General features: G+C 52.9%; 2 protein-coding genes across 2 annotated transcripts; one reads left to right on the top strand and one right to left on the bottom strand.

Moving 5' to 3' along the window:
• Positions 1–1,524: 1,524 nt before the first annotated feature.
• rbmx2 (RNA binding motif protein X-linked 2) lies at positions 1,525–6,178 on the top strand. The gene is made up of 6 exons (XM_088597054.1): positions 1,525–1,673; positions 3,003–3,118; positions 3,754–3,805; positions 3,928–4,057; positions 4,453–4,636; positions 4,900–6,178. The coding sequence occupies exons 1-6, from the start codon at positions 1,666–1,668 to the stop codon at positions 5,451–5,453; spliced, it is 1,044 nt and encodes a 347-aa protein (XP_088453180.1). The 5' UTR covers positions 1,525–1,665; the 3' UTR covers positions 5,454–6,178.
• A 435-nt stretch (positions 6,179–6,613) lies between these two features.
• siah2l (seven in absentia homolog 2 (Drosophila)-like) lies at positions 6,614–27,110 on the bottom strand. Its single transcript, XM_088597062.1, has 2 exons — positions 26,519–27,110; positions 6,614–13,530 (listed from the first exon to the last, which is right to left on the bottom strand). Exons 1-2 carry the CDS (start codon positions 26,966–26,968, stop codon positions 12,979–12,981), a joined length of 1,002 nt encoding a protein of 333 aa, XP_088453188.1. The 5' UTR covers positions 26,969–27,110; the 3' UTR covers positions 6,614–12,978.
• Between the last annotated feature and the right edge of the window lie 94 nt (positions 27,111–27,204).

The raw sequence follows: 27,204 nt of genomic DNA, 5'->3' as shown, positions 1-27,204 counted from the left end.
AGAGTTCCAGAGCTTGGGGGCATAACAGGAGAAGGCCCTGTCACCCATACAATGTAGACGGACTTGGGGGACAGTAAGGAGACCAGAATTAGAAGAGGTGGGGAGTAGGGCGATAATAGTTCAGACTGTTGTTCAAAGTGGATTTAGATACCCTATTTAGAAACTAGATATAGTCCACCTAGAAACCGATTTCATTTACGTGTTGGCAGTCATTTTTTGCATTAAAGTAAACTCATTAAATACACCAAGATACTATTTTAAAACACACAAACAACGGTCTCCCTTTTATCTGTTCCATAATCGGCGAAGGCGCAAACACGCACACGCAACAGCTGCCTTCGTTATGAGAAATGCTGGGAAGATTTATGTAGCGCGAGCGAATTATAGATACCGATCAGATACTGAAGTAGACATAATACGTGCAAGGGTGATTTTTTTAAATCAGCCGTAGAGTCAGTGCGTCACGACTCTTACCGAGCAAGTCTCCAAAAGGAAGTTCAATCTATTTTTTTCCCATGTGCGTACTGGGTTTTTGTCCAGGTAAAACCGGAAATGAAACAATTACACAAATTCAGTTTCAGTGTAGCCAAAGTTTTTGAAACCGGTCAGATATGCCTAGTTATTACTTTATTTATGTTACTGCTTATGTGACGTGAGAAATTATCAGACATAACAGATCCTGCCCATTGACGAAACATATATCATCCCTCAACAGGACACGTGCGTGGATTTAACTGGTGATTTAATTATTTATAAACATTTATAAACTCACGTTTAAGTGAAACTGTTAATTTCATCACCCAAAGTGACGGGAAACGATGAGAACAGTAGAAAAACTTAAACCAGGGGAATACTTTTCTTTTGTATCATACTGCTACGTTTTTAGTTAAATTGGCTAAATTTGGACAAATGGTGTCTTTGATTTTGTGCATCAGTTGCTGCGCTCTAGGTTTTCAGCTTTTATTTTACAGATACGTATCTACGCACTTTTAAAATTAAATGTATAAAGAATTTACAAATACAACTAGAGGAGCAGAAACAAATAAAAGAGAAAAAACACATAAACAGAAAAAACAACGTTTTGCCACAGGTAATGAAGAAAATTATTTACGTGACCAAATAATATTTTTTACATATATCAAATGTTTTCCTTGCTTTAGCTTTTTTCAATTTTTTATTTTTTATTAATTTTAGTATCTACGCATTATAAAGATTCCGCAAACGGCTCTTCTATAATGACCAGTGTCTCATTGATTGTAGAAAGTAACTCAAACCCAAACACTGTTTCAAGACTTTCCGAATAGGAACTATGCAGAGGATATGAATGAGCTGAAGACCCAGCGTGTGGATCTCAATCGTATTTTAAGAAAGAGCGTTAAGTATCTCGGGAGTTTTCAAAAGGACACACGAAAATATACCACTTTGCTATTTCAACAGACGTTGGAGTGAAAAATGTTTATATATTCGGTATGGACCATCTTCCTTGTTCCTGTTACATGAATAAATGCAATTTAAGATACATTTTTATTATAAGAATGACTTGTTCCCTCAAAGGTCACTCTCCACTCGCAAGCTAGATATTTTTGTCACATGATCCAGTAACAACCCGGAAGCGGAAGCAGGCGAGAGAGGGGTCATCTGGATATCGTGGGAGTGAATTCGTTCATGATGAAGTGAGTATCGACCTTCTATTAGTTTTTCCTATTTTTCTAAACTATTGCTTTCAATTTAAAATGAACCTTTTGCTGTTTTTAATTGTATAGTGGCGAACGGGTGATGTTATGTAAATTAAAAATGACAAAGCTATCGACCAAGTTTAGCTACCGGTATTGAAAGAAAAGCTTCTTTTTATTACGTGACCAAAACTCACAGCCGCAACACCGACCTCATTCTGTGATACTGTCCTTATCGGCTTTCTCCAGCTTACAAACTGTTTGGATTTTAAGAAATTGTTCATCATGTGGTTAGCTACTATCTAGCTCTATGTTTTGTTTTGATTTTGGCAGCGACTCTGAGGTTCCAAATTGGGGTAATTCAGTTAGCATTTGTTTTGCATTGTTTGCGTTTTTACATTTTTTTTTATCTTGTATAAACTCAACCGAGTGTTTTCGCTTCTCTTTAATCGTGGTTGAATTTACACAAGCAACGCAGTAAATGCAGTTAGGTGCCACCTTGTGGTGAGAAGTGGAATTGCTTACAGCAAATTGTGTAGGACTTCAATAGTTTAAAAATGGAAAATCACCTCTAATTCTACAGAACCGTCACCCTCTTAATAACACAATCTATGAGTCACTGCTTATTATCATTTATTATAATAATAATTATTATTATAATTTCTTACATTTATATAGCATTTTCTGGACACTCCACTCAAAGAACACTACAGGTAATGAATGGGACTCTCCTCCACCACCAGTGTTGAGCCCCAACTGGAAGATGGGACGATAGCCATAGTGCACCAGTACGCTCCCCACAGACCAGCTCTCAGTGGGGAGGAGAGCGGAGTGCTGATGCCAGTTCAGAGAGGGGGATTATTAGGAGGCCATGATTGGTAAAGGCCAGGGGGAAACTTGCCCAGGACACTGGGGTAACACCCTTACTCTTTTCAAGAAACAAGACCATGGAGAATCAGGATCTCAGTTTAACGTCTCATCCGAATCATATTGAACTGTCCCCAGTAACTGAAATGAAAATTTGTTAACCTTTTCTTGCTACAACACAACACGTAGGCCTGAACTAAATCAAATCTTTGACTGACTCGGATCTGCTTAATTGGATCCCAGTTAAACTGTCCTAAGCCTGTCTTTGGACACTGATGGTGATATCAGGTGACCCAGTCCCCCTGAAGTAGGGCTTTGCATAAGCAGGGTTAGAAATCCCTCCTCTGCAGAAGAATGCATTCATGGCAGGTTGGCAGATAAGGACAGAATTGTGAAGGGCTGCCCAGCCTTGCTGTGTGTGTATTGCAGTGGGAGTCAGTCTTTTTCTCTGTCTCTGCGCAGTCCTCTAACCAAGGTGAAGCTGATCAATGAGCTGAACCAGAGGGAGGCGGAGCTGGGAGTGAAGGAGACAGTGTCCTGGCACTCGGAGTACAAGGACAGCGCCTGGATATTTATAGGTGAAGACAGACCTTCCTTTCTCTCCTCTGCATTGATCGCTGTTTATAAACTCGCATTATATGGTGACTGATGAGAAAGAACTACATTTGCAGCGGTGGAAGGGCAGATAAAATGCTCACACTGCTTAGGGCAATGGCTTTAAAGTTGTATCACTCCTTTATTGTGGATCCTTATTGCTGGACAGCTTTAGTGAGGCCCTGGACTCCTGACTGGAAGGACTGGAAGAATCCCAGATGGGGGCACTGCTACTGTACCCCTAAGTAAGACAGTTTATCCAGATTGTTCCAGCAAACCAAGCTGCACAAAGGGGTACCAAAACCTGTATGTACAGGCTAACCTCTGTACTACTCCACTGCACGAGTGACAGGTGATGGATAAAAATCCAAAAAGAACCTGGAAACAATTGGTTGTGAGGTATAAGTAGGCCAACAGATCAATTAGTTGATTCAGTTAAGTTATTAAGATTTCTTCTGGAAAAAAACCCAGGAGGCCCCTGTTTATTTGTCCAAGAGTGGGTGACTCACTTATCTGTGTTTTCATATTCCTCCAAAGTTAGTGATTCCTACTGGATTTGCTGTTATCTGTCAACCATGTGTGGGTGGCTGTTTTGACCTGTGTGTGTGGTTTCTGGCAGGTGGCTTTCCATATGAGCTAACGGAAGGAGACGTCATCTGCGTTTTCTCACAGTGAGTGTCTGATATTATACGTGTTTTCACCACCTCAGACCACGGTTTTCAAACCCGTGTGCTCAGTGTTAATGCCCTGTTCATATCCCTTTCCACCAGTGACATGCCTCTCTCTCTCGCAGGTATGGGGAGATTGCCAATATCAATCTGGTGCGGGATAATAAGACTGGGAAGTCGAAGGGCTTCTGCTTTATCTGCTATGAGGATCAGAGGAGCACCATCCTAGCTGTGGATAATTTCAATGGGATTAAGGTAAAGGCAGGGTGTTCAAATGACCAATTCTGCACAACCCGGTGACCCGGCCATCCTCTGGACAGTGTCCTGGGGGATAAAATTCAGAAGGCCTGACAAATTTTGAACCCTGATCTAGCGACCCCTTTAGTATTAGTTCAATTAGTAAATTAGTGTGATTAAAACAAGATTTCTTTCACTTATGTAATTCGGACTGTGCTTGCAAACAAACCACAGAAAGCTCGAGCACTGCAAGGCAAGGTTTGGTTTTATTATTATTATTATTATTATTATTATTATCATAAAATGCAGATAAAGCCCAAACGCCTCCCTGTTTGCGGTCCTGGAATGGCAGGGCGATTGCTGCTGGTGCCAGCTTGTTCAGAGCTCTGAGCCCCTGCTCCTCTCTCCTGCAGCTCAAGGGGCGGACCATCCGCGTGGACCACGTGAAGAACTACCGCCCCCCCAAAGACTCGGAGGACATTGATGACGTGACCAAGCGCCTCAGGGAGGAGGGCTGCGCCCCCAGGATGCCTTCTCCTTCTTCCCCGGAGTCCGAGGAAGAGGAGCACACCGTGACTGTGAAGAAACAGAAGAAAGGTGAGCAGGAAGGCTTTCTGCCTGTGAGGAGCACAGCAGGGCCAGGAAGGAGTCCTGAAGAGAGGGGGGCCTGTCTTGTTATGTGCTCTAAAAGTAATCTATGGAACAACAACGTCTCAAAAATGTGGCTCAAAAAACAGCCCTTTGTTTCATTAAGAACGCGTCCCGTTTTCTGCAGTGCATCTTGGTCCGAGGTCACTGTATCTGTTCGGTGTGGAAGCTAACGCAGTGCTGGCTTGTTTCTCTCCATCCCTGCTTTGCAGAAAAGAAGAAGAAGAAGAAGGAGAAGAAGAAAGTTAAGGAAGAGAGGCGTCATGCCCGCAGCTGCAGTGCCCAGACCCCTCCTCCAGCCCCGCTGATGTCAGCGAGGGTGAAAAGAGAGGAGGAGGACCCTGGCTATGAAAAATACAGCCACCAGGAGGCGCCGGAGGACAGGCCCAGAGAAGAAGGGAGAAGGACCAGGCCGGACAGGGACCACCGAGAGGACGCGGGGCTCCACGGAGACCAGGCGGGGGGTGCGGGCAGGGAGAGGCGGGACGAGGGCCGAGCAGGAGGCCGAGAGAGGGACGGCGACCCCAGGCCCGCCTGGGACGAGGAGAGGGATGGCGAGGCGTGGAGGAGAGGCAGGCACGACGACGGCACCGCGAGGGAACGGGCGAGAGACCGAGACCAAGACAGGGAGAGGGACAGGAGGGACCACAGGCAGTGGAAATCTGGCGGACACAGCAGGGACCGGTCGGAGACTGTGGACAGAGAGAGGGACAGGCCGGACAGAGGCAGGGAGCACAGCAGGGATGCTGAACACAGGAGGAAGTGAGGCCCACAGCCGGTGGGACCTGGGCTGCAGTTCGCGAAACACGCGACCCAGCAAGGACGGACGTTTCACGGTATCTGGACTTGGGAACCGTGCTCTTTGCGTCCCAGTGGGTCATTCCCAGTGGGATGTAGTGATGCCACAGCAGGCTGGGCACCCTGGGCGCTGCAGCACTGTCAGCTGCCAGACCTTCTCTGGTTTAACAGCCCCATGGATGGATGGTGAAGTGCTGGCGACAGCTCCTTAATACCAGCCAGTGCCATCCTGGACTTCACTGCAGACCCAGGCTTTCTGGGTTTTCTTCCGCCATCCTCTGTTAATGATTTGGTCTGAATTTTATTTTCATAGCATAACCTGTCTAAAGTGATCATAGTTTCCAGGCTTGTGGCCACTGAGGAATTAGTTATACAAGAAAACCTCTGTCCTGTATCTATCTGGACTACAAGAGTACAGCACTGGCTGTTAGTGATCTTGAGAGGCACAGGAGTGTATATTTCCCATTTCTTGATTCACGGTGAGTCTCTGCTTTTTGTATAAAAAAACGTTACCACCTACACAATCGGGCTTCATCTATATCTGTGTGTCTGCGATAAAATGTTCACATAGGTGTCCACAGCAACATTTTGTTTCCCATTTTACCAATTAAAAAAATAACTCCCATAAGTGGTGCTCTGAGATTTCATTTTGAAATGAAATCTAAAAAAATGAATTAAAATTAACAAAATAAACTGGAGCTTTTTTTTTATAAGTACACCATTGTACTACTGTCTCAGGACAAACTGGGCTGGTCTGAAATGTCTTTTAAGCACCCAGGGAATGGGAACCTGTAGAAAAGAATGACTATGCCTGTTCAACTGTAGGAGTAACAGTTTTATCATTTGGATTTGCTAGTGACACATTGCATATGTGCCCAATTTGAATACGACAGTGATGCTCATACTGCCCAGGAAGAATGAGGTCTCGCACACTCTTCTGTAAAACCCACTGGTCACCGCCAAACAGTCCCTGTTCTGCAGGACAAAGTCAGTGTGTCTCTGGAGTGGAGGTGTTGGTGCAGTTCAGTGCAGGACACAAATGCAACTACCAGTCAGAGATTACTGCTCCAGGCTACTTTGTGAGGCAGTGAATTAAACTGAACACAGAAATCAATTTCTGAGACGTAACACATGTAAATATTATTTTTAATGGATTTCTGAATGATACAGCGTAAGAAAAGAAATCTATTAAGTAGTACAGGACAGTATTTCAGTATTTCTCTTAGAGCTTTTCAAAATAAGTGGTCACTTTGGAAAGAAAAAAGCACTGCTGAACAGCTACTTTTAACATTACACAGTTTCAACAGAATAATGTCATATAATAAACAGCCAGCAAACCATGTAAAGAATAAAGATACTTGTCATTTAAAATATACAGAGTACAAAGAGAATCATCTTTACAGTACAAACATTAACACCTGCTCAACAGGATTCCACAGTACCTCCCTTCACTAATGTAACACTACCTTCAAACTCACAGCAATACTGTCATTGTGGAGAAGAAAAAAAAACAGTAAAAAGGGATACAACAGCTTTTTGTGTTGGTCTCATCTAAAAAAAAAAACTAATCTAAACGGGGGAGGGGAGTTGAGTCGGCACATGTACAGTAGCTCAGTTCAGCACACAGGAATATGGAATTATTCTTCAACGGTGTGACTATCTTTTAAAAAAAAAAATCGAAACAAGACTTGCAAAATCACTTGCACACTTAGGAATTTCCTTTCTGCTGGCTGGAGGTGCACAGGGACTCGTCAGGATCAATGATGCAATAAGCACGTTGACCAGGTTTCCAACTGCAAGAAAAAACCCCAGCTGATGTGAAGTCCTATAGCCACACACATACGTGTGGTCATCCAGACGCCTGGGGGGGGGGGAACTGAGCTCTCTTCTGTACAGCTGCTGCCAGTCACACCAGGTTCACCACCCCAGTACAGAGAGGGGCTGGGACTGCAGTCGTTAAGGTGACAGAAGTCAGGAGGTCCTGAATTCACCACCACCTTTAAAACGAAAAGTTAGACTTCGCAAGAACCTTAAAAAAAAAGTGACATCCTGTTTCCATCCGAAAACACAGCTGCTACAATGCAACTCCTCTTAAAACCTAGAATTCTACATGGCTGGGGAAAAAAAAAGAACTACTTTTTGATGCTCGAATGATGAAGATCTGCCTTGAAATGGATCTTCTTTTTTTGTCAAATGGCTTTGCGAGAGCTGAAATTTGGCTTCTTCGTTACATTTTTTTTGCTTTCGACTACTTGGTACACAACCTCTCAGTACGCACAAAGGAAACAGAAAATGCCACTTTCTGCACATCTACATGCCAGAATGGAGAAAACTGGAGATGAAGAAGGAATGCAAGTTTTAGGGGGTAAAAGAGGGGGGCTGATTTAAATTTGAATGATCTATGCGAATTCTAAAGCAGAATGTTGATGGTGGACAACTGATCCACAGATCTGATCCAGCTGCTTCTTGAGACAGGCCAGGGTCTTCAGTTCAATGACAGGGTTGAGGAGCTTGTCCCCACAAGTCCTGCAACTCTTAATACCCAAAGCAGTCTCTGAAGCAAGGTGCCCAGCCCTGTTGTTGAAGCCGATGCCCCCAGCACCCGTCAGGAAGCAGCGGGGATGAGATTCCCCAATCAGAAAAGGAGGCACGCCTTTACACGAAGAGTTGTGGGGGTGTGCAACAGGTGACTGCCATGTTGTTGGACTTTTGAAAGAATTGGTTGCATGGGACCCTTGGATTAATTAGCTAGGGAAATAAACAAGCTATATGGGCCAAGAAGCCTAGTTGGTGATCATGCTCTTGTGACCTAAAGCCAAGAAAGACTGTAATCTGAACTGTACGTGTTTTTCACCACACCTTCAGCCCAATACAAAGCCCTCCTTGTTCAACCCCTGCTGTTCTTGAGCACAATCTGTCTGACGTCAGATTGGCAGGGGGCATGGTACTGGATGCTATGGGTAGAAATAAGAATAAAGACTGTCCTGTTACAAATCAATAAATAACATTAAAATTAAAAGTTACAGAAGTAGGAAAAATCTCGAGACATTTAAATGTAGCAATAGAACATTATTGCCAAACTAATCATCTTTATTGTCCTTGGATAATTAAAAGGTACAGCGAACCCGTTCTTAAGCTTATCATAAAAGTTATAGAAAAGTTGTATCACTTCTTGCAGTCATAGAAGATGCTTCTTTCTTTCAATCTACACAAGGCTTTTGAAATCGATATCCCTGACGGACGCGAACCGGAAATGAAAAGGGTCTCTCTGGCGGGACCCATTCTCATTTTTCTTTCCGGTCCAAAATAACGTTCAAGTGAAAAGATCCGTGACAGTGCGGGGCCTCGGGGCGGCACCCCGAGCTGTCGCGTGGCGAGTGAGGAGCGGCCCGATTGAGACGCGCGCGCCGGTGAGAGCGAGGGCGCGCGCGGACACCGCAGGCGAACCGGCCATGCCGCGCGCGGAACCGGCCTCGCAGGAAACCGAGGGGGGGTCTCTCCAGACAACCCCTCTCCCAGCCAGACCGTCTTTTTTGTGGGGGGTGTTATTTCAGGGGAGGCTGGTTCAAGCCCTTGGTGTTGCACAGGGAAGCGCGTCTGAGCGAAACGGAGGGGAGAGAGGAAGAAAACCAGACTTTAAAAAAAAAATCGCTGTGCACGTGCGTTGCAGAGCAGCCTCGCGGAAGTCTCCCCTGTGGACAGCCCGTGAGCACAAGCACAGCCCCCCACAGCAGGCAGTGCACTTCATCCGCACCGCATCCACACCCTCCCGCAGGGCCTGCGGCGTCAGGATTAAACGCTACACCTGAAGAAGAACGGAGCTTAAACCAGCAAGTCCAGCCAATGATGACCAGTAAACCCCGCAAGACTGCCCTTCAGACACCTGGGGATGCAGGACTCCCAGGCCCGACCCCAGGGGCTCCGTCTCGAAACAGTCCGGGCGGGATTCTGTCACAGGTCCACTCGCGCAGCGCTCGGCTGATGAACAGCCCGCACAGCCGGCACCACCGCCCTCTGCACGGGCACTGGTCTGTCTACACCGACCCACAGGCAGGAGAAAACCCTGCCTTCACAGGACTGAAAAGACTTGTAATTACAACCCGTCCCCCTTGTTTCCCCACAGAATGCGAGGACTAATATTTCCAACACTGCAGCAGAAGCAGGGTTCTTCCACGCAGCAAACATAATCCGTTTCTCAAACAACGCAGCGCACAGATGCATGGCTTTTCCCGATTGTGAAGAAAGGGGAAAAAATAAAAACTTGACAAGTTTTGGGCAGAGGTATTCTGGGGTGGTGGGGGGGGGGGGGGGGTAGTGGGTTCTTAAAAATCAGGCAAGATTCGGCGAGGCTCAGCGGTATTGCAGTAGATATGCTCTCAGTTCTGTGGTTTCCTAGCATAGTTCCTGTGAAGCAGAGTCGGCGATGCCGTTTACACTGGGTACCAGCCTGGGGAGCCCGTGGCGGGACTTCCGTCAGATCCACCACTGCCACTGTGTGCAGACTGAACTATTTCTATCGCGCTGGGTGTGGGGAGCCTCTTCTTACAAAGTAGCAGAAGGTTAGGGTGAGGTAAACCCACAGGGGGCTACAGGGTAGCTTATGTCATTATTGAGAGATCGGCGAGGTACGCAGTTCTCTGTGGCTGAAGGAACGGAGTCGTGCTCCAGCTCCTTATCGTTTCTCTTTTGTAATACTCCTCCTCCAAATTGTTGTTTTTTTATTCGCTTTCGTCAGTGGCTCCCGTGCGGCTCCCCCCCCCCCCGGCCCCCCAGGTCAGAGCTGCACCAGAGACTGTGCTGCAGGAGCCTCTCTTCGGAGAGCGACCTGGGCCGGGCCAGCCCAGCGCCTCGGAGCACGCCACCCGACTCTGACCTCCGGGTTTTAGTCACAGACTGTGCTGTTATAGTGAAGAGTTCCGGGGGGACCCGGGTAAGGAGGTCCCCCCCCCCCGAGATCACCAGGGGTCAACACGACAGCCGGGAGAGCCGGACCCCGAGTGAGCGCACAGAATAGCAAATACTGTCTTAAGATCTGCAGTAAACTTACTTTATATTAACAACTGCGTTTTCTGTTACAATTTTTTAAATATATAATAATCCAAGATTTACAGCTCTTTTAACCATTTACAAAACAAAAAAAAAACAGACGGCAAGAAAATCAAACCGAGAAGGAACCTGGTCTTTATAAGTGACTTGTGTTCCAGGAACGGTCCTCACAGGTCCTTCCTTCCACAGGGGTCCTCAGTGCCCCTCGTCTCGATCCGCTCCATCACGGACACGGACGCCGTTGGAGGTATGATCACTTTAGTTGCCCATTTTAGTTTCCTCCTTGCGGGTCCGTGTGAGTTTCCGGGAGGTGTGTCAGGTTCAGTAGTGGTGACGTGTTGCTGGCAGCCCTCCTGAGCACTGAGAGGTGACACCGCGGGTCAGGACCAAGATCTCCACCAGTCCGAGCCGACTCGGAGAGAGACCCGATCGGGAGATTTCAGACGGATGGCCTCCTGGGCAGTCCCAGGCCCACAGCGGCGACGTCACCTCTGGCCACGCTGCCCACAGGTACAGTGCTCGGCTGGTGGATGCCAGCTCAGTACAAAAGTAAGGCTTAGCAGGTGTCTGATCACAGGAGAGTGCAACAGAATGAAAGGTCTCCCTGTTCTTTTGCATCGCAGTCAGAGACTGGAGGCCGAAAATTCTTGAATTTAAAAAAATAATCTTTTTTTTCCCCCACTTTTGGTCCTTTAATTAGAACTGAGAAAAGAAAGGTACAATTGAACGGCACGGGCAACCAAAAACAAAAAAAAATGGGGGGGAACAAAAATCACTCCCTCCAAGTCGGACAGCTCTCCGAGCCAACCAGGAGAACGTGGGGAATTGCTGAAGCTCCAGGCAGACGTGCAGACTCGGGCTGTGGGTGAGCACTGTTAGTGTGGGAGAAGGAAGACCCCCCCAGCGCCTCCTACTGTCAGCTCCTGACAGAGGGCCCGTGCCACCATGCCTTACACGCCCCTGCCTGGCCCCATGAGCCCCTGGCGCTGCAGGCTGCTCGGGCACTTTGAGGACAAAGACGGGACACCGGGGCACCATCGGGACTTCGCACCCCGAGAGCCCGACTCTTGAGTTTTCTTTCTCAATTCTAGGTCACCTCCTCCTTAACTACCTGCCTGCTGAAGACCTGTTTATCCGCCCAGCCAGCGCCTGGTTACTGTTCTGTGCAGCTGACCGGAGCAGAGAACCTGCACAGGCAGCCTAGTACCCAGACCACGGAAGGGCACTACCTGTAGGTGGGCGGGCCCCCCTCTCTGGCGTTTCTGCTCCCTGCGCAGGAAGGGGGGGGGGGGGGCGATCTGGAGGTCACGAGTCTTGGAAAGCAAACGGGGAGGGGGGGGCCCTGTGTCCTCTAGCCCTAACAGACAAGGTGAAACCAGATTAAGCATCTGCCGGATGAGAGGGATGAAAGGACAGGGTATTAAAAACCGTGTGGAAAATACCGCTCTGGTCCACCAGAGCAAAGCAAATTAAAAAAAAAGCCTTGTGTGGCTCCGAAATTTTCTGAAATGTCTTTGAGAAATCTGAGGTAATGAGAATGCAGTTCTTTTGTGAGCAGCTTTTCTGCATGTTTCCGTCTGTACCTACCCCCTACATACACACACCTTGCGTAAGCCTCCACTGTCCACAGGTTACACCTGCTCCTTCCCCTCAGTAACTGCATGAGGCACTCTGTTCACTTGAATGCACCGAAAAGCCAAGGAGCAGAAGAGCTACAGCTTGCACCCGACGCCGACTGCTCCTCCTCTGCCCAGCTAGCCTGCAGTGCTGCCTGTAGAGTCAGTGGGGTCTCGTTTTCTGACATGCCAGCTCCGGCGCCCTGCCAGGCTCCACATGGCTACCGCTGTCTCTCACGGCAACGCCGCCACTGCCACACCGCGACCGGCTCCTGCCCGGCCCAGTCCGCGGCGTTAATGACGGGCTCCCTGCGCCCCGCAGACACCGTCTAAAAGTTGCTACTACAACGGCGAGCAAGCGGCGCAGCGCTGGGCGTCTCCCTCTGCCGGCGCGCACACCAGGGGGAACCCGGGCACAAGACGCCCCCCCCTGGAGACCCGAGGAGGGCACCGGCGCGGGCGGGGATATACGCCCACGCCAACAGCGTCCCTGCCTCTGCCCGGGCTGAACTGTGCACAAGCGTTTCACGAGCGTGCACAAGCGTGCACAAGCACGCCCCCACCCATCCAGGCAATGCAGTTCGACCGCGGACAGACTAGCTGTCGCTGCTCCTGCTTCCGTCGCATCCCGTTATCGGGAGTCCAGACTCGCCAGGACGTGGAGATCTTGTTTTCTGGGACGTGGGAAGAGACTGCGACGTCTGAAAAAGATACGTCCTGTATATGTTTCTCTTCCCCTCCCCTTTACAAAAGCGCCAAAAGGCAGTCCTTCCTCCCTCAGAGTCAGCCCTGAAGCACACGGGGTGGGGGGGGGGGGGTGGGCGGGGGCGCTCAGCACATGGAGATGGTGACGTTGATGCCCAGGTTGCCGTTGTCGGCGAACAGGTGGGCGATGGAGGTGTCGAACACCAGGCAGTCGCTGTTCATGATGGCGGCCGCCACGCCGTCGTGGATGGACCGGGGCGTGGCCTCCCAGGTGAGCCGGCGGCGGTTGCCGTTGAGCTCCAGGCGGTAGGCGAAGCTCTCGGCCTGCTTGCGCGTGCCGATGAGCAGCACGATGGCGAAGAACTGCTGGTGGCCCTCGTACTTCTCCTGCTTCTCCAGCACCAGCATGAAGTGGTGGCCGAAGCAGGACTGCATCATGACCCAGTCCACCGCCCCCGGCAGGTTGATGTCCGTGGCCAGGAAGACGATGTCCTCGCCCTGCAGCGTGGTGATGCTCTTGTGGGCGTGCATCAGGTGGGGCATCACGGCCTCCAGCGAGCCCTGCCACTTGCAGGACGCCCCGGGGCAGGGGCAGGTGTAGGGGCGGAACTCGCACACCTCCTCGTGCTCCGGCTTCTCGCTGTGGTGCAGGGACAGCAGGCATCCGGCAGAGGCGTACTGGAGAGAGAGGGGGGAGAAGACAAGAAGCGAGGTCAAAGTTCACAGCAGGCTTGCGGTGCTGCCTTCGCGTGTCACCTGGTCACGGTCTAGCCGCGGCAAGAACGACAGAGATCCGCGACAGCCTGACGCGCGAGAGAAAAGGGAACAGGCCTGTGCCAACTGCAAGACCAGGGCCCTCAGAGTCCTTTCCTGCAGGGCCTGGTGTCTTCTGCGTTTTGTTCCACCCACATATTTGGTTTAATAATGCAATAACTGCATAATTGTCATTCCCTTAAACAGACTCCGAGGTGCATTACTGGTAACTGTACCTTTAATGAAGAACATCTAGTATTATAGACTGTAAAAGACCTTAAGAAAAATCCTCGGAACATAATTAGGTTAATTAGCTGACATGCTCAAGCTGATCCAAAACCAGAAGAGGAGACCGGGAACGTAGAAGATGAATAATATCATTAAAATCAATATCCCAGAACAGAGGAGGACTCCTTGACTTATAGTGGGGAATTCAGAGGCGATGTCAGAGGACGTTGTATGACGCTTTATAACAAAGCCGGAGAATTCATTATTCGAATTAGCCGAGTTCAACCCTAGGAACAGTATAATGTGTATGAAGGGCACAAAACAGGGATGTATCTATCAGCCTAGCCCCGAGCATCATTCAGGGCCTGATGAAGACGCTTGAACTGCTGCACTGTGTCTGGAGGAGAAGCTGGGAGTGCATGGGGTCACACACGCATACTCAGAGCTCAACGAGAGAAAAGGGAGGTATTGAGCTCCACTGGCATTAAGTAGATTGTGTATCGACTGGTTTTGGGACCAGCATGAACGAGGCTGCCTGCTCAGCATTTTGTTTGGGGGGGTCATGTGGAGGTCACTGACGCCGGAGTGCCCAGGGAAATCCCAAAAGATCTCCCCCCCAGCCAGAGCCGATCAAGCGGGACGGCATAACCTTCCCTTCCACACGGGCTCGTGTGCACACACTCCCGCGCTGTCAGTGCTGACTGGCTATCCTTAGGGAGCTCGCTTTGTCTACCCCAGCTAACGTCCCCTTAGGGGGCTGTCCTGTGACACCTCTCTTAATTATCTGTGCAACAACTGCTTAACCAGGGCAATCAATCACCATCGGCCTTCCCAATACTGCAGGTTACTCCCCGTCACAATCGTTCACGTTCACAATACAAAAAAGGTCTTTTTTCTCAGGTCTGGACACAAGATGCGTCTTGGCACTACTATCGTTGTGTGCACAATCGCTCTTTATTTTAATTTCATCTTCTAAATTGTGGTGCGCGTATTTAAATCGGCATATGGTGGGGTTCAATTCCAGACCTGGGGTGCTGTCTGCGTGGAGTTCGCATGTTCTCCTCAGGGATTTCCTCCGGTTGCTCCGGTTTCATCCCGTAGTCCCGAGACATACTGGTAGGTTAACTGGCACCTGGGAAGTCTCTCTGTCCTGCGATGGACTGGCGTCCTGGTCAGGGTGTCCCCTGTCCTGTGCCTCCTGTACTGTACTTTCTTTGCATTGACCCGAATTCATAACAAAGGTAACAAACACGAGGAAGCCAGTGGTTAATTGATCTTAGAATCTCCTCCAGGCATTTTTTTTGAAAGAAGCAAGCGGACCGGTTTCGACAGTGTGGCTGGGTAGCTTGCTCCACTCTCCCACAACCCTCTGTGTAAAGAAAAGCCTCCTGTTCTCAGTTTTAAATGCTCTTCCACACAGTTTCCACTTGTGTTCTCTGACCACTTGATCTAGAAGCTGATCTGGTTGACAATGGCATTGCCCTTGAGGAGTTTGTAATACATAAATCGGGTCACCGGTAAAGGCTAAAAAATAAATCCCCTCCGATTCAGATGACCTCGGTTTGCAGGCTCAGTCACAGTGCTGGAAGCTGTCACTGCGGCTCCTGGCAGGACAAAGACACGGCCCCAAACACCAGCACACTGCGTGACTGATGAAACACGGCCTCAACAGGGAACTAGACGCCAGGACACAGCAATTTTTTTTTCTTATGCGGCTTGTTTTAAGACCATTCCATTTCCTGCTTTTTCCAAAGAACGATCAAATAAAGAAAAAGCTCAAGAGAGAAAACCAGGATCAGTCTGATTACATCTTCATCGTGTTGCACACGTTACACACGACGTTGACCTCTGACCCTGTCACCTCTCCATTTCCCAGTTTCTAAATCCTGAGGTATCCTACGTCATGACACTCCTCTTTTCCCCAAGCGAAGCATACAGGGGGATAATCACAATGAACCCCCCCTACCCAGTTAGGTAAAGAGGGGGGAATGGGGCTAACCCAGTAGATGCGATGGACAGGAGGAGCCCGATCAGGAAGTGAATTCCTCTGTGGGTGCCGCGGGAGGAGGCGGGCTGGGAGGGAGCGTATCGCCCGCCAGGTGATGAAGCGCTGTCCCTCAGGGGATGAGGGAAGTGCGTCTCTTCAAAAGGGACAGTCCAGCTTGACTGAGGCTACGAGTCTCTCTGGTAAGCAGCTGAGGTCCATGATACTCAAGCCCAGGGGGGGTCGTACAGCACGCTCCCATCACGCTCCTCTTGGGAAGAGCCGGAGGAAGCCCGTGACAGCGACGGCCACCCCCCACTAGATGGGCTACATCCTGCAGACGAGCGGAGGTGAAACTGCGATCATCCTCTAACCCCCCCCCCCGACACAAATCTGCCCCCGGCGCCGCGACACTGTTGCGGGTTTCATCCTCATTTCCTGATTAAAACCTCCTCCTGCCCGGACTAAGGGACGGAGTCTCCCCAAGATGCCAGAGTATTTCACAGCAGTGGAGATCACGCGTTCTTGAACAGCGCAGGAAATAAAACCGCAGCTTCGTCTGGTTGGCGCCGTCGCCCAATTCAAAGGCGAGGTGCAACGCTGGTCTGATAATGAAACGACCTCCCCGCTGAATAAGCCCTTCAGGGTCCCCCGGAAAGATGGAGGCGTCGTTATCTGCTCTCGCGCACGAATGCCAGATCTCGCGCAGGAACAGCAGGGGGGCTTCGAGTTCCTGGGTTTCACGCTCAACCACCTCTTTACCACGACTGCTTCTGAAGATCAAAGCAAAAAAAACGAACAAACAACAAAGCCTTCAATTTGCGATCGGACCGCATTGTGGGTTTCAGCCCTCCGGCATCCCTGAAGATTTCTCATGTAGGAGCTCCGGCTCCCACTGGGAAGCGTTAGCGGAGGAATAATGCAGGCCCACGGGGAAGGACACGGAGCTAATCCAATTTATTCATGTTTTCATGGAGTCCACTCATCCACGCGGCACGGTCTCCGCCAGCTGTGCCCTCCCTCCTCTTGCTCCCAACAGTCACCAAGGCAAGAGAGGCAAGAGAGGCAAGAGGGAGACTCTAGACCCAGACACGGGAGATTTGATCTCATGGGGACAGGCCATGAGTCCGGCACACCCCCCTCATCCAGCAACAATACCGATGCTGTAGAAAACCCTGACCCCCCCCTCCCAGACACAGCTGGCCGTACTGCGCGCCGGGCTGCTCGTCTCCCAGCGCTTCCTTTCCCCCCTATTGGCAACGCTTGTTAAAAGGAGAGCAATAACTTCCACAGCCATAAAAAGTCCAAAACCATCCTGCGGCGTAGCAGAGTTTAATTAATGTCGGCGCCTGTCGGTGCACGCAAGACAAACAGCGCAGCCGGGCCCCTAAATCAAGCGCGCCACACACAGAGGCTTCTCCGAGCGGCGTTCCCTAAGCCTTTCCCAGCTCCTTCCTTCCCCTGTCTTTTCCACATCTCCCCCCCCATCGCCATCACAGCCTCTGTTCACAGTTAAAAATAAAACGGTAGGGTGAACATATTTACAACCGCCCCGTCGGGGTTCTGCGCGGGGCCGAATCAGGACGCAACCTGTATTTTCCACTAGCACATTCGGCCATCGACGCTTGGCGTCGAAGAGCAGGAGGACAGAAACCGGCTCCAAGCAGGTGGGTCTCGAATGTCGAAGCTGCCCGGCACGAACACCCTTCCTCCATCTTCACAATCGCCTGCGATGCTCGACGGCACAGGCGCGTACCCGTTCTGCGGATTGACACCCCTATGCCACGCAGCAAACTGGTCTGAAGCCACGCTGCAGCTGCAGCAGCGAAGCCCTTCGACAGTCCAAAGCTGGATCCAACTAAACCAGAAGAAGCTTCAGGACTATTGCAGAGCTCCGAGCGGTGGGGTAAGATATACAAGGAGGTGTGGAGTGCACACAGCTAAGTCACGTGGAAGAACTGCTGGATTCTGGACTCTGATGACCAGTTCTCCAGTCCAGAGCCCTGGAGCAGAAGCCAGCAGAGACTTCCAGTAATTACGAAGAGCTGTAGGTGCTGAAAGGTGCCTCTGTAGGTGCGCGGAGCTTTTACACACCAGCCCAAAGTGTGGAAAGGCTTCAAAAATGGCTTCCTTGAACCCTGATGTATCCTCACTGCCTGGGATTTGATCCCAAACAGAGCCTGCTACCCCCTTCCTCAGTCATCCTCAGCCTGCAGCTCCACCTCCCTGCAACGGAACACCTGAGACCACAGACACCACCGCAGGCACCTTCGCGAGGGAAGTTTCTTGGACAGCGAGAACACCCTACACTCCGCAAGCACGAGACGCCACACTCGGGCTCCCTCCTGCTCTCCTCGCCTCTCACCCTGTATCGTTTGCTGGCCGGGAGCATGCTGCACAAGCTCGCTGCTATATATTGTTCTTGGTTAAATAGTTAGACTTTTAATTCCTACAGAGATGCTCCTGCACACCAGGCAGCTGGCCAGCAGGGCCCGAACAGGCTGAGCCGCGCAGTGGCCTGCCCTAATACGGTGCGAGACGAAACCCCGGCCGATTCAATCGATGGCAATTTTGCTAAAAGCTTCCAGCGCAGAGCAGAAGCCAGCAGAGGCTTCCAGTAATTACGTTAAGGAGAGGAAGCAACCAGGGGAGAACGACATTCCCTGTGGCCGCAGGGGTATCAGTAAGGAGGCACACGAGCTCCGTCGCGCCCGGAGACGGGGAACAAGCTCCTCAGGGGGTGCCCCGGGTATCGCAGCTCATGGAGCGAGAGGGTGCCAGGCAGCCCACAGGGGAGAGCTCTGGGCAGGACCCCCCATGGCACTGACAGGCACGGACTCCCCCCCCCCGCCGCCGCCAGCCGTTCCCAAGGATGCTGACATCATTAGCAGAGGAAGGCTCATCTGTCTCAACTCGCCCTCACTCCACAATCAAGTCGATAAATAGAGCCATTATTTCTAAACGGCGAGACGCTGAAATGTTAAAATGCCGTGCCCGATCAGATGCGCTCCACCCATCTGCGGGGCGAACAGAGCTCCGGCTACGCCGGAGATCAGGTTACAGCCGAGACGTCTGGCTAACGCGATGAAACTCTTCCTCCCAGGCCAGCACCCTCCCTCCCTGCCCCCTGACAGCAGGGCTGCAGCGGTTTGATGGCGGTTGTGGTGGTGGGGGGGTCAGCGGGACTCACCTGGGCCCACGGCAGGGGCGCGGCGCGGCAGACCGGCCGGGGGGCGCACAGCCCCTCGCCCCGGCGTGGCCACCCCAGCAGGCAGCGCAGGCGAGACAGCTCCTGCAGCAGCGGCAGGCAGGCCGACGGGCACAGCATCGCGCCGGCGGGCGGCGGGGGCGCTCGCCGGCGGGGCTGGCACGCGGCGCGGGCGCAGGACATGCGATCCCGCGCGCGCCTCGCCCCCCTCCTCCTCCTCCTTGGAACGAGCCGCAGATCGGCGCGCGGCCGCCGCAGGACCGCCTCGGCTGCGGAAAAACTCGCTTTCCAGGCACTATGCGATTCCCCCACAGCGGCTGATGGGGGGCGAAATAATTCAACAGCAGTGAATCAGCACTCCGGAAACTTCGAAAGGCGATGCCTCATTCTGAGCAGAGGATGTACGGCGAACAGCGTCCAGGGAGATCGGATTGGCCGCTGCCAGGCTCCAGCACTGGCACAATCACGCTGAACACTCAGGCGGGCCACTGGGAGCAAGGTGCCCTGCAGAGCTCATCCCAGAACAGGTGCTCCCTTTCAGAAACAAGGCCTTTCCAAGTCCAGCAGGGTCCGACTGGGTCCAACGCACACCGTGACCCAGCTGCTCGGTTCAGCTACAGGACCCGTCCCGATCCAGAGGAAAGACCAGCCAGAAAACCTGCGTCCGGGACCCCAGACGAACAGCCAGTCCCTCCCCCCGGCTGACCGGGCAGCAGCCCCACGTTCTCGCCAAGGGACGGGCACGGATCCGGCACGTCAGGCCAAGCGCGCGCGCCAGCGCCCTGACCTCGGCGCGAAACCTCGGACCTCCGCTGCAGGAGAGGAACCTCCCCCCCCCAGCTGCTAGTGGTGAAATCGGTGACGGGAATCACTTCCAATCACAGGATGCAAGAGAGTGCAATTTAAACACTCCGCAAATCCACCCGCACTCGCACAGCTGGCCAACCACGCAGGCTGCGCGGTCAGCAGGACGAACCAGGCACCGAGTCACTCCGGGAGCCGGCCCATGTGCGGAACAATAGGATTAAGACAGCTTGCTGCGCTGTGTTGCTCTCGCGCGCCGGCACGCGTCTCGTTTGCATTCCAGCACCTCGTCCGCGGCAGATCAGCACAGCGGCGGGAGCCAGCCGCCGCGCGGACAGACAGACAGCGAGCCGGCGGCCCCTCTCTCTGGTCCTGCCTGCCTGCTGCACTGCTCTCGTCACGGAAAGTCCTCTCCTCTCCGGGCTCCGGCGGCTGGAGCTGGTCTTCCCCTTGCCGCTGCGCCGCAGCGCTGACAGACACAGTGCGAGGAGGAGAGAGAGAGAGAGAGGAGTGGGCTCTGTCAGCCAAGTGCAACTCCTCCCATCACACACACGCACTCTCCTCTTTTATCCCCTCCTCCCCTGCCCGGGCCAGGAGAGCCGGAGCTGGAGACGCGCTCTGCTCCTCCTCCGCTGGCCGGGAGCGCTAACCCCCGAACCCCCCTCCCTGCCATTTCGCGGCGGGTCCGTCTGGAACGCTCCCTTCGGGCGGTCAGAACTCCCGGCGGCTCCCCTCCTGCCCGGAGCCGGCAGCGCTCGGATGGGCCGGAGCACAGGCCGCCAAGGGTTCCTGCTCCCCCCCCTCGCTCCATCAGCCCATCCCCCCCCTTGCTGCCTGTAGCCCTGACCTCCTGCAATGGGATTCCCCAGGAGCACCTGGATCGGCTGCCAGAGCTGCTACAACCCCCCCGGTGCAAAAGAGCCTGCAGGTTCAATCACGGCCACAGAGGCATTACAGATGGGATGGGAGGCTACATCGCTATAAAACAACCCCCCTACCCCCCCCCCCCCCCACACACACACTTTCCCTCCTCCCCCCCCCCCGCACACTCACTTCCACGCCACCGAGCAGTCCAGCCTACCGCCTCCCCACAGCGTAAATGGCCGCCTATTTATAGCTGCCGCAGTGAGTGACAGTGCAATCAGGAGGGGTTATAATTAGGGTGCTGAGAGAAGAAGCAGGCAAGGCCTCTGGAGGAGGAGGAGGAGGAGGAGGAGGAGGAGGAGAGAGCGGAGGAAGACGCAGGCCGAGTGGCAATGCCCGCCGAAGGAGATGACAAATCCATTCCCAGCGCCTTCAGCGCCACGCTGAGTTCACACCTGTTTGGGTTTTTTTTTTTTTACCAGAGAACAACATGTAGCTACAGCGTATCAGAGGCTGCACGCCGTCCAAGAGGCTCACTGGAGACTCCCTTCACCAGGCCGTTAAAACCCGGTCCCCCTTTCTCGCGGGGGAGGTAGCAGACGCAGCTTGGTGTAAAATGCTTGGTGAATACGCGACCCCCCCACCACCCCCCGAGATGTCCGTCTGCTCCCGCCTGCCTGAAGCGCGCAAGCTTCAATTACTGCCCGATAATTAATGGCACAGCTGCGTGCTAAACAGCATCCCGCCAGGAGACGGTGCCCAGCTGCCCAACATCTTTATCCTGGCCATTCCTCTGCTGGCAGGGCGGATCAGGAGTACAGTACAGGAGAAACACAGGGGCATCCCCCGCCCGGCAGCCAGACCTCCTCGATATCCCAGGAGCCGAGCCCAGACAGACCAGGTGCGCAGTGGGAGCGCAGGCCTGCTGTCAGTGGACCAGGATGCTCAAGCCAGCCAGCGCCCCAGTATGGAAACTGCACTGTAAGAAGTATCACTCCCTGGATAAGATTAAAACCACTTGCGTGAGCCGGTTCTTAAGATCAGGGGTGTTAACCCTGGCTAAATTCCTCTCTGGCACTGCGGCTGCAATGCGGGGAGGAAGACTGGGCCCCTTCCTCTGTGCGACGTGCTGTGGGATCCTTTGTGATAAACAGAGCCAAGACAAATGCGCCTACTGTATTGATCATTAATAAGCGCAGGATTGCATGCCGCTGTATGTTTGCGCCAGCAGCAGCACAAAAGTGACAATTCCATACAACCGAGAAGCTCTCGTTACCCCGAATCACCAAGAGACAAACCCGACTGGCCGATTGAATTTACCTCAATAAGGCCCGACTGCATCATTCATCGACTGGGATATCAGTTGCTTTCCGTTAAGCCTCTCTGATTTGTCGGTGACCAACACCCAGCGGATAGGTTAGATCTGGGATCGGGCAGCTATGGCCAGGCTGGGCTGTAACTGCCCTCCTTTAGGAGCCACAGACACGTCCAGGACTGGTGCCCCCTCCTGAAACTCCCAGAGGAGCTCGTCACACAGACCCCCCTCTGCGCTGTTTTCGCTCGCCCAGCTCTACAGCCCTCATCTAGGGGGGGTGGGGGGGGTGGGATCGATGGCAGGCAGGCAGCCACGCTCTCCCTGCAGAAGACGATCCGGGAGGCATGACAGGAATATGTTACCAGCCGGGACGCGCGAGCCTGATGAGATTTTCAGGTTGGCGGAGTGTGAAACGCAGAGAGGGGCGGGCGGGTTTAATGAGCCAGCGAGAGGCTGGCACGGCGGTGGCCCCAGCTGAGCTGAGCCGAGCTGAGCCGGCGATGCCCGCCGCGCGAGCGACCGGCCCCCGAGGCCAGAGCCTCACGGCGACCCACAGGACCGGTTCACCTCCCGCCCCCGAGACGGGCCCGCCTGTTGACCGTCCCGTCGTGTGATGACGTAAAAAGAAGAAAACGATGGCAAGCGCGCACACAGCGCCCCAGTTCCAGCCAGGCCCCTGGAGGTCCCGGGAGACTGACAGGCGCGCCTCATTTCTCGACGGCGTGTTTGTTTTGGCAGAATAAAGCTTGCTTCCCCGAACGCTCGCTTTGATCGAGCAATTATTCCTTTAGAGACGCTCCGCGCGCTAATGATGCCAGGGGCTGTGGGCCGCTTCGTCCAGCGCTGAAGCTTTCAGGAGGTGCTTCAGGGAGGCAGAGAGAGAGAGAGAGCGCAAGACGGCGCCGGACAGCTCGGCCTGGGATGAAAGCCCCAGCCCCGATGACAGCGCTCAGGTGACCGGATCACGGGAAGGACGCCGCGCCCTGCACCAGGACAGTCCTGCAGTAAATCTCCTGCCTGCAGAGCTGCGCTGCCCGAGCCCCAGGAGGCCGGGGAAGAGGCGCGGGTCAACCGCCGACACGGGCGCAGACCCCAGTAACACCACCAGCGACTTCCAGGACCTGTAAGCTTTCGGAATCAATAATCAGAAGCAGAGGACCAGATGTGTGGCAGCAGGATTCTACAGGATAATCGTCACGGATATAGAAATGGTCGGGCTCGTTTACTGAAATGAAGTGGATACTCAATGATTTTTTAACTTTTAATTTTGCCCCCCCCTTCATTTAATGCACATTTACATTTATTACATTTTTAACTTAATCGGCACGGAGCCCTGAAAGGCCACAGCCAGCGAAGCCAGCTTCAGGGCCCGATCCACCCTCTCGGACAGAACCAGCGCTTGGAACGGGACCGGCCCCCTTGCACCCGGTTGTCCCGAGTTTTCACACCGAGGGCGCTCTGCGCATCTGTGGCCCCACCTGGCCGTTTCCGCGACGACGGCCCGCATGTTCCCATCGCCCTCCGCTGGACAGCGCGGTCCGGCGCTGCCCGGACACCCGACCCTGGTCTGAAAGCACACACAGGTCGGCGGGGGGGGGGGGGGGGGGACCCCGTGCTGGTCACCACGTCAGTGTGATCTTTAATCCTTAATTTTCCACTTTAACTCCACAGCCAGGCAGCAGTGGCAAACTCTCGCTGTGTGATTTTCTGTGGGGGTCGTGTACAGCGCACGCACACACACGCACACAGCAGATTGTGCTCAGCTGGCAGGCACGGTCCCCTCACCCGCCAAATCAACTCATCTGTGAAATTAATTACGATCCGGCGACATCTGACGCTTCTGGAATACAACAGGAAACTCGGAAAGATGAGGGGAAAAAAAGCCCCGCGCACGATCTGCAGAAACGGCCTTTTTAACAGCCTCTTCTGCCGCCGATGCATGAAATACTGCTGGTTTCTAATTAATTCTCCAGGTGAACGATAGGGAGGGGGGTAGGACGCGGAGCCTGGGGCTCAAGCACAGCCGGCTCCGCTGTCCACCCACCGGCCCGGGGCAAGGAGACGGGCAAGAGGCCAGACCGACTCATCAGGGCGCGGACCGCTCGTTAAAACCCCCTGCCCTGCGCGCCGGGAAATTACCGTCCGGCCGCGCCACGCGGATCAACAGAACGAAGACGTCGACGCTCAACAGCTCGAGGATGCGCAGCTCTCGGGGCTCCCACTTCTTTTAATCAGTAACAAGAACGTTCTCAGCCCGTCTGCAGAGCCCAGAGGGACTGACCTTGCCAGGCAATACAATGTTGGAGGCACGCTATATCCATCTTACAATTCTAAGAGCTTTCAATTGCAAATACCTGCAAGGACATAAATAGCATTTCAACCAAGATACTATCATTTCTTTAGCACGAGAATTTCTTTACCTTGACCCTGCTTTACACTTTCCTACATTCAGTCTTTATGCAAGCTGAAGCAATGCCTAGACATTTGCTTTTTTGCCTAAAGTCAGGCACACTGTCTGATGTATTCTTTGCACAATACTGTAAAGTAAAGTGCACTCTGCACATTGCACTTCGCGTACCCAGTCAGAAATGGAAATGTCTACATTGTCTATAGCATTGTCCTGTCAGTGCCTCGTCTGTATTCGCACCATAGACCTGGAGAAACGAGATCTCGCTCCTCTATATACTTGTTTATGGCTGGAATGACAAACAGTTTGAGGCTGGTCTCTAGTTTGAACTGTCGACCAGTGCACTCATGGAAAGAGGCTAAGCTCTCAGGGCATCAACAGAAAGCTCAGGTGGACTGACACCCAGAAAAGCACAGCCCCCTTGAGGCCTGGAGATGTGCTCGTTTGCGGCAGGATCTCTGCACACAAACAGCTTGCAAATTCTGGCACAAGCTCTGCAGCACAGTGTCCTGGGGTAATGTGCTGCCTTCCATGCCCCAGTGACTCCCTGAGGCTTGCTCCGATTCTCTGTGCCAAATACCAGAGTGCTCATCGGGGACAGCAGGCACAGACGCCAGTCTGGAGGCACCTGTTGCAGAGTTCAATGATGTCCACCACACATACACACACACGGGAAACGAGGGCATTTCCATTTCCAGTCTATCTGCTCTACGAGAAGACACACACTCCTGCTCAGCGCCGCACACGGCAGAATTATCAGAAACCTTGCTCACATGTCCATTCATTCCCCACATGTCCATCCCAGTACCGACCAGCCTCAGCTTCAGAATCATGTCCCAGGGCTGTCCATCCCAGTACCGACCAGCCTCAGCTTCAGAATCACATCCCAGAGCTGTCCTTGTCCTTTTCTACTAGCTTTCCCATGTCTTTTGGACCATGGGCCTTATTTCTGGAATTCTTTGAGTAAGCAGGCTCTTCCATATGAGCAGATGAGGGGGGGATAAATATATTATACACAAAAATAAATCATTATAAAGTTGCCGTACCTGAAGCCTTAATGTTTCTCACGCAGTTCAATACTGGAACACGGCCCAACTGGGCACCATCATCATCATTCACTCGCTTTGTCCTTCAGTTGTAGTTTTATTCTATTTGACTTCCAATCCCAACTGTTGTTGGACTTTTTTTTTTTTATTTGGTTCTTCCGGATCAGCTGCTTTCCAACGTTTTCCAGAATCCCTCGGTTTCAAAATCCGTTTTCCTCCAAGGAGATAAAGGGAAACAGTAAATGAAACTGCTGGAGGAATTTCAGGAAGAGGAACGTGTTTTGAAAGGAGGACAGATCCAGCTCCCGCAGAGCAACAGTTCGATCCGCTCCAGGTTTTCGGGGATGCCGGCGCGGAAATACATCCAAATTCAGCTCCTCTCTACACAAATTCACGTCCTAATAAACATCCAGTACCTCTTGTGGGGTTACACAGAATGTCTCAAATAGGTCTTTAACCCAATGAGATTTTTCAGAAGCTCATCAGCCTGCTGCGGAACGAAACTTTTTAAAGCCACGGGTTCCACGCGTGTGAGTGCCAGAAACACGGTGTTACCACGCAGGTCGCTTGGACGAAAGTTAACTCCCCGATTTCTACCGCTGGACCTGGAAACCGCAAAACTGGCAAAGCACCGGGATAACAGGGATGCGCACATATACATACACACACACAACGGGCGCATTGAGCCGGGAGTCAGCTGACTGTCAGACGGGTGAAAGCAGCCAAGTTTTAAACGCAAAACCGCCATCGCCCCCAGCACATACCAATAATATCGATTCCCTTTCAACTCCAGCACCCTGAGCCCAGGGCACCCGGCTGGTTAATGGTATTTCAGGGTAAGTTCATTTACACACACCGCTCCCCAGCGACTGCGGGGCCAACACAAGGAGGAACATTTTTCTCGGCGACGAAAGCCGGGCGCCTCCACGCACGGGAGACCCCAAGACAACGATTAAAAAGAAATCCAGGGCGACCCCGCGGAGCCGGCGGCTCAGAGCACAGCGCAGCCCGGGCGGCACCGGCGTGGCTGGCCCCTGTGAAGCGGGTCGCAGCTTACCTTGCAAGGGAAAGGGAGCGTCGAGGCCACCTTCTCCATGGCCAGGTTCCTGATGCTGGGCGTGAGAGGGCCGCGACAGGTCGGGCAGCAGCTCAGCTTCTGCCGGCACTGGTTGCAGACGAGGTGGCCGGCCTGGCACTGCAGGATCGGCGGCAGGACGTAGTCGAAACACACGGGGCACTCGAACAGCGCCGTGAGCTCCGCCGCCTGGCCCGGCAAGGCAGCGGCCGGCAGCGCGGCGGCGGCGGCGGGGGCGGCGGAGCCCGACCCGGCCGCCGGCCCGGCCACTCCGGCGGCGGCGGCTGCGGCGGCGGCGGCCGCGGCGGCAGCAGCAGCGGCGGCGGCGGCGGCGGCGGCTGCAGCCCCGGCTGAGCCTCCGTGCTTGCCGCCTCCCGCTTTGCCAGCGCCGAGCCCTCCGCCCCCGCCGCCCGCTGAGGACGGACGGCTCATGGCGATCGATTCAGTTCTCCCCCGGTCTTCCAGTCGAAGCTCAAAGCCCGAATTCCCGTTTCGTAATCCAGATGAACGCCGCTTCCCTATTCCTTCCTAAACAATCTCTGTATCCCCCAAGACACAACATGGCGGCCGCCGTTTACAGGGGAATCGAAAGACCATTGGTTCCTTTTTCCGTGATTGACAACTTGTCAGCCAATCACTAAACGATATCGTGGACGTAAACGTAAAAT

Source organism: Lepisosteus platostomus, chromosome 10 (assembly GCF_059453375.1).
Source record: "Lepisosteus platostomus isolate fLepPlt1 chromosome 10, fLepPlt1.hap1, whole genome shotgun sequence".
In the NCBI taxonomy this organism is placed as follows: domain Eukaryota; kingdom Metazoa; phylum Chordata; class Actinopteri; order Semionotiformes; family Lepisosteidae; genus Lepisosteus; species Lepisosteus platostomus.
Note: the sequence above shows the minus strand (reverse complement) of the source record. Positions and strands in the feature narration are given on the sequence as shown.

What these genes read in the sequence shown, in the direction of transcription:
- rbmx2 (XM_088597054.1), top strand. An exon ending in GTCATCTGCGTTTTCTCACA is followed by an intron (nt 3,806 to 3,927) that starts GTGAGTGTCTGA and finishes TCTCTCTCGCAG; the next exon opens with GTATGGGGAGATTGCCAATA. An exon ending in ATAATTTCAATGGGATTAAG is followed by an intron (nt 4,058 to 4,452) that starts GTAAAGGCAGGG and finishes TCTCTCCTGCAG; the next exon opens with CTCAAGGGGCGGACCATCCG.
- siah2l (XM_088597062.1), bottom strand. Translation starts at nt 26,968, where the DNA reads ATGAGCCGTCCGTCCTCAGCGGGCGGCGGGGGCGGAGGGCTCGGCGCT. An exon ending in CGCTCCCTTTCCCTTGCAAG is followed by an intron (nt 13,531 to 26,518) that starts GTAAGCTGCGAC and finishes CTCTCTCTCCAG; the next exon opens with TACGCCTCTGCCGGATGCCT.